This window comes from Staurois parvus, unplaced genomic scaffold (assembly GCF_062004578.1).
Source record: "Staurois parvus isolate SC_StPar_1 unplaced genomic scaffold, SC_StPar_1.0 ptg000562l, whole genome shotgun sequence".
NCBI lineage: Eukaryota > Metazoa > Chordata > Amphibia > Anura > Ranidae > Staurois > Staurois parvus.
The window spans coordinates 7,447,263-7,458,993 of record NW_028318358.1 but is presented as its reverse complement, the minus strand read 5'-3'; the positions used below and the strand labels follow the sequence as shown (position 1 = coordinate 7,458,993).

Sequence of the window (11,731 nt, the reverse complement as noted above, 5' to 3'; positions counted from 1 at the left end):
ATCTCTCTCTGGAGTCTATACCTCTTTTAATACAAGAGAGGATTTTCGGTTTAGAAACTGCAGCTTGGCATTGCATGCCATTATTAAGGAGTCCCTAAAAATTAGAAACAATGGCTTTGAAATGACAGAGCTTGATTCTTTAAGGACCCATGGGTGTATGCAATCCGGTCCAGGTACTATATTCACCTTTATTCTGTCTAAATATTTTTGGATCATATCAATTATGAGCCATTGTGGATCATCTGGAGCTGTGTCAATACCATGCCCATTATGGACAAGAGGTCTCCCATGCGCCTTTGTATACACAGAGCTGAAGGAGGTATTTAATAAATTTGCCTTGTCATTGTCCCCAGTCACCCACTCTAGATTATTTTATAAAGGGCCTACATGCTCGGACGTGACCTTTTTGCTATTCATTTTTGGGGGTTTGTCCTGCTATCTTTTGTAATCTGTTGCTCTTTTTCAATTTTTGGGGCCTTTATTTCCTATTTGCATATTATGTTATATTCTTTGTAGTGTTTAAACGATAATAGCGTTCCTTCATTATATTTAATAAAAGCTCATTTCCTATTATCTATAGCTTTTTTTAACTTTGGCCGTAGCCACATAGGTTTGATTGTTAGCCTTTTAAACTTGTTGCCAATTGGAATATATTTTGAAATATATACAGTCTTTTTGAAGAACTCCCATTTCTGTGTTGTGTTCATCGATGCCAATATTCCTTCCCAGTCTAAGTCTTGGAGAGCAGCTCTCAGCCTTGGAAAATTAGCTCTCTTAAAGTTGAGCATTTTTATTTTTCATGTATGTGCTTGCTGTTTACAGCTAACAATAAATGAAATCATGTTATAGTCACTGCTACCCAGATGTTCTTTTATATGGACATTCGTAATAAGCTCTGCATAGTTTGAGATTACCAGGTCCAGCAGAGCATCATTCCTAGTTGGGGCTTCTATGAACTGTACCATAAAATTGTCCTGTAGTAGGTGTCACGTACCTGATAGAAGTCTGAGTTGATGAGGTCAGCCTCTCTTGTATCTCCAACCCAAGCCAACCCAGGCCCCACTGAAGGTGGAACAGATGGTGCCGAGGGACAGGAGAAACATGAGTGCCTGCAGATGTTGATTGCAGAACTTGCAGCTGGAGGTGTAGCCTCAGTAAATCAAGCAGGGTATCCGGTAAGGAACAGAGGAGATACCGGAACGGCCAGCACTCCACTGGAACTGCAAGATTTGGGTACGTGGCTTGCCTTAACTTCTGATGAGCGTGAGGCCGGAACACACCGTGACAACCGTAGCTGACAGATAGCCAGGACAAGCACTCAGCAGGACTGTAGAGCAAAACTGGAGCCGGAAGATATAAAAAGATCCTTCAGTCTTACAAATGCAGCTTGAGCCACTAAAGTCCAGGAAAAAACTGTGGGTTGTTTTGTCAGCTGCATAATCAGGGAAATTATACCAGAAAAGTCTTTAATGAACTTTCTTTCTTTCGAATTCGCATTTTTCGGGCTTTGCATAAAAGTGGTGTTCTCTTAACTTACTTAACACTCTTTTTACATGCACCCAATGGATCTCTAGTGAAGCAGAAAAAATTAGACTATCATCTAAGTAGACAATAATGAACAATTCCAGGAAGTCCCAAAAGATGTCATTCACCAAGCGCTGAAAAGTAGCTGGCGCATTACAGAGACCAAAGGGCATCACAAGGTATTCGAAGTGCCCAAAGTGGGTCCGGAAGGCCATTTTCCACTCATCATCTTCCCTGATTCTAATTAAGTTGTATGCTCCCCTTTGGGTCCAGCTTGGAGAATACTTGTGCATCTCGCAGTCTTTGGAATAGTTCTGGAATCCGTGGCAAGGGGTACCGGTTTTTAATGGTTACTTTATTAAGATCTCGGTAGTCCACACACGGTCGAAGTGTCTTGTCCTTTTTTCAACTAAGAAAATGTCAGCCCCAGCTGGTGATGTAGATGGCCTGATAAACCCCTTGTCAAGATTTTCATCAATATATTAATGCAGCTCCTCCAATTCTAATTCAGAAAGCGGGTAAATTCGTCCAAAGTGAATTTCAGCTCCCGGTAAAAGTTCAATAGGACAGTTGTATGATCTATGAGGATGAAGAGTGTCAGTGTTCATTTTATTAAAGACATCAAGGTACTCATGGTAAACTGCGGGTACCAGTTTATCGGTTTCAGAGTCTATATTAATATTGAGGCGTGGTTCTCCTGACTTAGGTGCTGGAGGAAGACAGAACTTCTTGCAGTAACTAGACTGGAAAGCTACTTCCCCAGTGGACCAGTCAATGCGAGGATTATGAGCCTTCAATCATGGTTGACCCCAGATAACTGAAAACAAAGGAGAAGTGATAACATCCAGACATAAGAACTCACAGTGCCCTGAGCTTGCAGAACATAGGATAGGTACAGTCTCTAGAGTGAAGGGCCCAGATTTAATGTTTGAACTTCCACCAGATGGACTGAGAAACTACTCTTCTTAGCACAGAGAGGTAGCACATGCTGAGCAATGCAATGCTGTAATCGTTCTTGTTCAGACAGAGGAGGCCTCGGAGAATTGGGTCAAGGAGATTTATTGATGCCTGCAGTGTCCCTTGACATGGTCGAAATAGAGGCAGCAGGTGGAACCCTGTAATTAGCTTGATCATGGCAGAGGCTCTTCCTTCTTTCAGACTATCTTTCAAGTAGATGACAATCAATCTGGATGCTGAGATAAATCAGATCGTCTAAAGAGGTAAATGTTCCCGCCCTGGCAAGTTCATCTTTAATAGGTTCGGACAGACCATGACAAAATTGGAAGCACAAGGCTGAGTTATTCCACTGAGTATCTGCACTCCATAGACGAAAGTCAGAAACATAGTCCTCCACTGGTCTTTGGCCAGTTGCAAGTTGCTTAGCATGGTTTCAGCAGTTTGGTGACGGAAAGGATCAGCATAAAGCTGGGACATGGCCAAACCAAAGGAGCTCACAGAAAACAAAACAGGGTCATGTTGTTCCCGAAGGTGATGTGCCCAGGCCTGAGGTTCCTCCAGGAGCAGGGAGATGAGGAATCCCACCTTCACCTCTTCAGACGAGAAAGTTCGAGGCAGAAGAGAGAAGTACAACTCGCAGGAGTTCTGAAAGGTCCTGAATTTCTTACGGTCTCCAGAGAAACATTCAGGTAGGGGGACCCTGGGCTCAGGAGGAGGAGACAGTTCATTGAAGGTACAGGTCATAGTCTGTACAGATGAATCTTTGACCCTCTGAGAATCAGAGGCAAAAGTGCTTGATACGAACTGCAGCAGGCCATATAATTGAGCAAAGTTGGAATAGTGCAGTGACTGTCTGGAAGAGGGTTGTGAGCAGAGAGGCCTCCCTTTCAGACTCCATCACTGACTGACTGGTACTGTCACATACCTGATAGAAGTCTGAATTGATGAGGTCAGCCTCTCTTGTATCTCCAACCTAGGCCCCACTGAAGGTGGAACAGATGGTGCTTCAGATGTTGATTGCAGAACTTGTGGCTGTAGGTGTAGCCTCAGTAAATCAAGCAGGGCATCCGGTCAAGAACAGAGGAGATGTCAGAACAGCTAGCTGAGGTTAAGGAAGCACTCCACTGGAACTGCAAGATCTGGGTACGTGGGTTGCCGGAACTTCTGATAAGCATGAGACCGGAACACACCTTGACAACCGTAGCTGATAGATAGCCAGGACAAGTACTCGGCAGGACTGTAGATCCAAACTGGAGCATAGTCAGAGTAATAACCAGGGTCAGCAACAAGCAGGCAATGAGGTACTGGAACATCAGACAGGGACGAGGTCAGGAGGAAGCCAGGATCAGAAACCGATGAGCAGAAGCATAAACAGAATCCAAGAGCAGGTCAATGGCAAGCCGGGTCAGTAACGGATACACACAGGATAGAGCAGGACACAGGGAATTAGCTAAAGACCAGTCAACATTGACAGAGAGTAAGAGCCTCCTTTAAATAGTCCGCCTGGTGCCAGAAACTGTGGGCATGCTCCCGCGTGCATGAGTCTATGTTCAATTTTATTAGCAACGTGCCTGTGCTCATTTCTATGCACGATGTTGCACGCATGAACATTTCTATGCACCAATCGCCATACAGGAATTCCCTTACAGTAGCCTTATACATTTTTGTCCTCTAACTGTTCCTGCAGTACCATTACTCCAGTCAATTTCTGAGTAGTTAAAATCCCCCATTATTATCACTGTCCCAGCCCTTGCTGTCCTTTTGATCTGCGCAAGGAGCTGAGTCTCAACCTCCTCATTAACACTGGGAGGCCTATAACAAACTCCAATGATTACCTTTGTAATAAGCACCCCCATGTGCAGTTCCACCCATAATACTTCAGCCTCATCACACTCTCCATCAACTAGGTCCCTTTACACACTTGCTCTGAGATCACTTCTCACATAGAGACAGACACCACCACCTTTCCTGTTTACCCTGTCATAGCCAGGAATATTAATGGCCCAGTCATGTGAATAATGAAGCAAAGATTCAGCAATACCAATTAATTCATTGTTCTGTTTATGCACCAAAGCTTCCAACTCACCTATTTTGCTTGGCACACTTCTGGCATTCTTGAACAAACACTTTAATTCATTGACATCTTGTGCACATGTATTTTGCATATTTTTTATTTTCATACAAATGGTACCAATTCCAATAGTTGTTTGTAACATGGGAACCTTCTTATCATCTGCCATAGCCTTCTCCCTATCTTTCCCTATTCCACCCACCAATAAGGACTGACCCCTGTCTGATTTGTCTACCCCATTATAATCTAATTTTCCCTCCCCTCTCGATCCTAGTTTAAATATTCCTCCAGCCTCCGCATAAACCAACCTCTAGCATATAGGTTGCACCCCAATGAAAAGTCAGCCCAATGATCTAGAAACCCAAAATCCTTCCCTCTTACACCAGGTCTTTAGCCATGCATTTAGTTCTCTAATCTCCCCATCTTTCCTGAGTTGGCACAGGTAATATTTCAGAGAATATTACTCTGGAGGTCCTTCCCATCAACTTGCAGCCTAGTTCTTTAAATTGATTCTTAAGGAGCCTCCACCTTCCATGTATTTTGTTTGGGGATCTGTTTCATTTAGTCCCAGTGGCATCGCTAGGGTTGGTGTCACCTGGTGCAGTAAAACATGGTTCAACCCCACCCCACCCCAATAAGGGTGTGAGAGTGAGGGGGTGAGAGAGTGAGAGGGGGTAAGAGAGAGAAGGTGATAAGAGAAAGAGGAGTTAGAGAGGGAAAGAGGGGGTAAGAGAGAGATATGGGGGTAAGAGAGAGGGAGTGTGAGAGAGAGAGGGGGGAGGTAAGAGAGAGAGGGAGGTAAAAGAGAGGGGGAGTAAGAGAGAGGGGGGTAAGAGAGGGAGAGAGGGGGTAAGAGAGAGAGAGAGGGGGTAAGAGAGCGAGGGGGGTAAGAGAGAGGGGGTAAGAGAGAGAGAAGAAGTAAGAAAGAGGGAGGGGTAAGAGAGAAAGAGGAGCTAAGAGAGAGATGGGGTTAAGAGAGCTATAGGGGGTAAGAGGGCGGGTAACAGAGATCAAGGGGGTGGTAAGAGAGAGACAGGGGGTAAGAGTGAGAGGGGGGGTAAAAGAGAGAGGGGGTAAGAGAGAAAGAGAGAGGGGGAAGTGAGGTGGGTAAATGAGAGAGAGGGGGTAAGGGAGAAAGAGAGGAGGCTAAGAGAGAGAAGGGGAAAGAGCGGGTAAGAGAGAGAGAGGAGGTAAGAGAGAGAGAAAGGGGTAAGAGAGAGAGGGGGGTAAGAGAGAGAGGAGGTAAAAGAGAGAGGGGTAAGAGAGGGAGAAAGGGGGTAGGAGAGGAAGAGAGTGTGTAAGAGAGAGCGGGGAAGGGAGAGAGAGGAGCAAGAGAGGGAGAGAGGGTGTAAGAGAGAGAGAGGGAGGGGAGGAGAGAGAGGGGAAGAGAGGGGGGGGAGAGGGGGGAAGAAAGACGGAGAGGTAAGAGAGAGAGAGGGTGGTTAAGAGAGAGAGGGGGTAAGAGAAAGGGGAATGACAGAGAGAGTGGGTAAAGAGAGATAGACTTCTCTTACTGTCTCTGAGCATATAAATGCATACTGTCCAGCCTGAACATTTTCCTTTTACCTATGTAATTTCTTGCCACTCTTCTTTCAGATTTTGTTTCCTTCACTTTAGCCCACCTCCATTTTCTTCACTGGCCATTATAGGGAGGAGCCTAGGGAACGTGTCCCCTACTCTATTTGTGACAGATTAGAAGAGAGATTGCAGTGAGGCAGTACCTGTATGCCAGGAGCTAGCAATGCTACAGGCTCCCCGCCCTCTCCACATTATGCCCAGGGAGAAGGAGTTTAATGGCTGAGTGGATAGTTTTTGGGGGGGTGCAGCACACCCCTAGATCCAGCAATGAGTCTCTCATTGGGTCCCTTACTGGCCACATTAGTATGGGGGTGCAGGGGGGTTCAGACCTCCCCTGGTGTCACCCCTCTCGCGGGCATCACTCAGGCGTGGTCCGCACCCCCAAAGCGACGCCACTGTCTAGTCCTCCTGTTAGGTCAGCCCAGTCAGGACAAAAGGTGGATGACTTCTACTGTGTATGAAAAGAAGGAAAAGAGGATAAAAAGAAACACAGAAATGCGCACACATATATATATATATATATATATATACTGTATATCCTTGCTCTGCCTCCAAGCCACTGGTATGTCCCAAATATCTATCTCACCCTGGACTTTGTTGCAGCTGTTTAAGAGATTTGCATATTGGGGGGGAATAAAAAAATCCAAAAACTTACATAAGCATATGACTGAATCTCTGTTTTTAGTACAAAAGTTTGCTAGAGGTGTGTATGAGTGTAGAGTAGTGCAAAGGTGTCATTCAGAATGTTCACAAATGTTTGAAATATATATACAGCAATAAACAGAAATGAGAGCTATACTGTATGTACATTTTAAAAAATTAAGCAAAATCTTAAATAATTTTATAGTAAATACACATGTATGACAATGAAGTCAAAACTTTTTTTTAATAGAATAGGAAAGTATTAAAACAGCTCACAGTTTTTTTGCCACCTGTATCTCATTAAGGAGATTTCCCTTCAGTTCCTGTCCTGTAGACTCAATAGCAAGTGAGTGGATAGTTTTCCAATGTAAGGAATATACCATTTTACACACTTGTCACCCAATGGAATATTGCCCCTTCCTGTTCTGGTGGCGCCTTAAAATTTTGAATTCACCCTCCCTTTTTTCCTGATGATATTAGAGAAGAGGACAATTAGAGAGAATTAATCTCTAATGGGGACACAGATATCAATAAAAACCTGACCAAAAAGCCAAAAGAAAGACGTTTTGCCTTTAGTTATACTTTACCATAAGACTTTTTATTGGTTTAATTTAAATATTTAATTTACCACAGGAAAACGACATTCTGTGGTTAACACATCCATTAGGCCTATTAGTAATAGAGATTGGACTGTAGATAAAACATGAAAAAGAAATCCCATAAAAAGGTTGGCAGCTTTAGGTTGCACAATTTTAATAGTGATATTAAACTTGGAGCTTACAAGACTACTGCTGCTGGTTGTGATCGAGCTTCAAAAATGAAATGCTTACATAAGCAGGGAGATAACAAGGCAAAACCTCATTTAAGCAAGCTTTCTTCTTGTCACTATAACATAATGGAAATTCACTTACAAATTGTATAAGCCAAAACCCACAGGAAACAAAGTAAATGTAATAATGCATGTTAAAGAATAGCTTAAAGAGTAACTCCACTTTTGTTTAGATAAAAAGCACCCCCTCCCCCCAGTTGATTTACAGTATGTACATTGCAGGGATTTTAACATACTTTGTAGCAGATTCCTATCTGTTTGTGTTCTTAAAGCGGAGTTCCAGTTGAATACAAAAAAAATTAAAAGTCAGCAGCTACAATAACTGTAGCTGCTGACTTTTAAAATACAGACACTGACCTGTCCCTTGGTCCAGCGGTGTCTTCACTATGGCTGGTTACACCGGCTGTCTTCTCTCCCTGGCGCCAGCATCTTCAGTGTGGGCACCTGGCTGTGACAGCTTGCAGCTTCACAGCCGGGTGCCCACTGCGCACGTGTGAGAAGTGCTGCGCTTTGTGAATGGTCCCATAGTCTTCTGGGACCTTTCATGTGTCCCAGGATACTACGGGGAGGGAGGGGGGAGGACAACTTCTGCTTCCAATCGCCTAGGTGACTGCAGTGGAAGTGGGAGGGGGCACCAGTAAAATTCAGGTACCCACCCCCCCATTCCCCAAAGGTGCCAATCCTTAATGGGGAGCCGGGGACAAAGGCTTAAAGCGGAACTTCCCATTTTGGGTGGAGCTCCACTTTAAGAAAAATGTATGTATGTTCTACTCAGGGACAGACTGACCATTTGGAAACTCAGGCACTGCCCGAGGGCCCGGGGTCAGTAGGGGGCCCCTTGAGATGCCCCTGGTACCTTTTTCATAGGCTTTTTTGAGTTTGGGCAAGGACACAGGGGCCCCATGATCCCCTATTGCCCGGGGGCCCCTTGAGTTGTCAGTCCGCCCCTGGTTCTACTATGTCTTTGGAATACTGATTCTTGAATGGGAGTGTCTGCATTCAATATAATCAGTTGATGCACTCGCAGAGTTCTACAGAAGAATGCTGCAGTGTCTGCATCCCTTTGGAATGAATTAACACTTATGAAGTATCTCACCAAAAATAGCTCTCCTATTGCAGAGAATACCTAAAATTTTACTTATCTTAGTGTAAACTTCTGGGAAAATCAGTGAGCCAATCACACAAGCAGGAAATTACATTTCTTAGGAAGTTCTGCATGCCAACTGTGTACAAAACTCCTCCAAGTTGCCTTTTGAATTGAATTTTTACAGAAAATTACAGCAGCTGCAGACTGAAAAGAAAAAGTCATTTTAATAACATTAAAGGAAATTGAAAAGAATTTTTATTAACATTAAAGGATAACTTCACCTTTAGTAACATATTAGATTACAGCCATATTCCGCTTGTAACATGTTACCATAGCACCTGCACACACCCAGATGCGATCCCCTATTAAGACAGCGGGTGGGGGATCCTCTTCTACCCACTGTCACAAGTCAAAAACAGCACAGCTGTGCAGGGCTCCGCCCACACAGACAGGGCATTCATTCACAGAGTTCTGTGAATGAATGAACTACAAGTACTGTCTGCCACCACGGCAGATGACCTGTATTTCTCACTGCACTGAGAGGGTGTTGGTGAGCACTCTCATTTTTCTGGACTTCAGTAACTGTCTGCTCGTACAGGAGGTACAGGAAGATGGTTGTACTGAGAGTCTGCAGGAGCCTAACAGTGCACATACGATCTGCTGATCATGGATTCAATGCTTTACAGGCGTCTAAGAAAAAAAATAATAAATGCACATTTCTTTACCTGCAAAAATTGTGTATTTATTATTTGTTTAAAGTGAACATATTAAACTACAATATAGCTTGTGTAGCAATTGTATATACTATATTATTTTTTTAATTTGCTATATTTTTTCAGATGAAATTATTCTTTAAGCAGGGAATGGTAAAGCTGAACTAAACTGCATCTGAGCACCACTAACTGAAAATGGTATTTAATTCCTTTTTTCATACTCACAACAAATTCACCCATCCATCCATATCTCCATGCTTTATTTTGCTGAGAAATCACTTTGAAAAACACACCTAGCATTACTGGTGAGGCCATTTTGTGTAGGGGTAGATGATTGATGAATTAATCCATCTCCCCTTAGCTCAGGCATGTAGGCATGAGGGTGTGCTTAGCTGCAAACATTTCTCCTCCCCTCCTCTAGGACTCCTGGGATTTATGACATAATTTTGGTCTAGTCCAGAAACCAGGAAGTAACTGAAGAAATGTAGAAAAAAAAAGATCAAACCAATTAAATATAATATGTTTTCCTATTTATTTACTAATTTTATCAGCATAAGGGTTAAAAATAGTCCGTGTTTATTGAGAGAATTTAGTTCTGCTTAAACATAATAATTGTTTCACTGGTACTGATTCACATATCACTCTGAAATCAATTGTACAATGATAGATGTTTCTGGGGCTATGGCCAGCCCGGGGATGAAATCTACACTTGGTGGTCCTGCCCCTGCTTAGTGGGATTTTGGTCAAGGTTTTTTGGTCTCCTGTTGACCCTCTTCCATATGCCTTTCTGGAAAGATGCTAGACAGGCACTTCTTCAATGTCCAATCCCAGGTTTTCTCATATCAGCAGAAACTAGCCACGTGCCTATTTATAGCTGCCAAGCGGGCAATAGCCAGCGCTTGGAAGAAACCCTTAGTCTGGTTTTTAGGAGGTAAAGAGCATTCTGACCACCCTAATGATCCATGGATAAAAAGGTTAGTACTTTTCATGATACCCACTCCAAGCTCCTTAGGGTATGGGACCCCTGGTGGTCATATGCCTTGCACCCAGCCAGTGTGGGCACTCCTGGATAATATGATGCTTCTTAGCCTGCAGGACCTTTCCTTATTCTCTTTACTCACTTTACTCTTTCTATCTCCTCCTTACTGTTCTTTTCTCCCTCTGGATTCCACCCTACCCTTCCCTTTTTTTCCCTTCCTTCTCCCCATTCCATAACCAGTTATTATTATATTATTATAATACAGGATTTATATAGTGCCAACAGTTTGCTCAGCACTTTACAATATAAAGGCAGACAATACAGCAATGATACAGTTCAATACAAGAGGGTTAGAAGGGCTCTGCTCCTTGGAGCTTACAATCTAAGAGGGAGGGGCTGGTGGTACAAAAGGTAATAACTGTGGGGGATGAACTGATGGGAGAGAGAGATTTTCGGTTATTAGCTGAAGGCGGGATAGGTTTCCCTGAAGAGATTGGAGACTTGGAGATGGAGGCTTCCCTATCTGATGAGGTCAGGGGCTCACCCCTGTCCTGTCCCCCTCCCTTACATTTTTGTGTTTCTTTTGGTTTCTACCCTGGGTCCATTGGGCAGTCACTTGTGACTACCCCTAGCCCTGTTGGTTGGGGAAGTTGGTTTATAGAGCTGTACACTGAAAATGTATACATTGATGTTGTGATACTGTTTCTGTTATCCATTACCTTTACGTGGGAACCAAATATTCCTTTTGTTCATTGTGTAATGTTCACCTTTTATTTTAATAAAAATTATTGTACCAAGAAAAATCTGAATTATTTTTATTTTATTGCATCTAGCTCTACACCTGATAGTATTTTGAATAATATGGGATATGAGGATGGGAGGGGGTTCAGGAAAATTCTACAAAGTTCAGGGTTTAGCCTTATTTTTGTACCTTATAAGGTTTTCACCTGTATAAGATGTACATTAATCATGTAATTTCATGATGTTATTTGTTGTCCTGTATGCACAACCTATATAAACCTTTACATTCTTGTTCCAGCAGTTTATGTTTGTGTTCAAACATGATGGTTGGCATCGCACAGGTTAATGCATAACCTCTGCACGTTCTCATACTAAAGAATAAAAACATGAAAACTTCCAGGTTCATTCAGGTTAATTTACATTCATCAAAATGGATGGGCCTTCTATTACTAGATAGGTCTTACTGTGCTTTTTTTGGTTGGACCAACTGTGTGTCTTGTCACCAACTTGACCATGCACATGTACCAGGATACAATTCCTTCCTTCCAATGCAATACACCACCACTCAAAAACACAGTATCAGGGAAAAGGTTAATTGCACAAAGCAGCT

General features: G+C 43.1%; 1 protein-coding gene across 1 annotated transcript; it reads right to left on the bottom strand.

Annotated features, from left to right (window-relative positions):
• Nucleotides 1–2,736: 2,736 nt before the first annotated feature.
• Nucleotides 2,737–3,225, bottom strand: LOC149450804 (protein LDOC1-like). The gene has a single exon (XM_089691344.1). The coding sequence runs from the start codon at nt 3,223–3,225 to the stop codon at nt 2,737–2,739; it is 489 nt and encodes a 162-aa protein (XP_089547470.1).
• Between the last annotated feature and the right edge of the window lie 8,506 nt (nt 3,226–11,731).

Bases quoted from the DNA above. Each gene is read 5' to 3' on its own strand.
- LOC149450804 (XM_089691344.1), bottom strand. From the start codon at position 3,225: ATGACCTGTACCTTCAATGAACTGTCTCCTCCTCCTGAGCCCAGGGTC.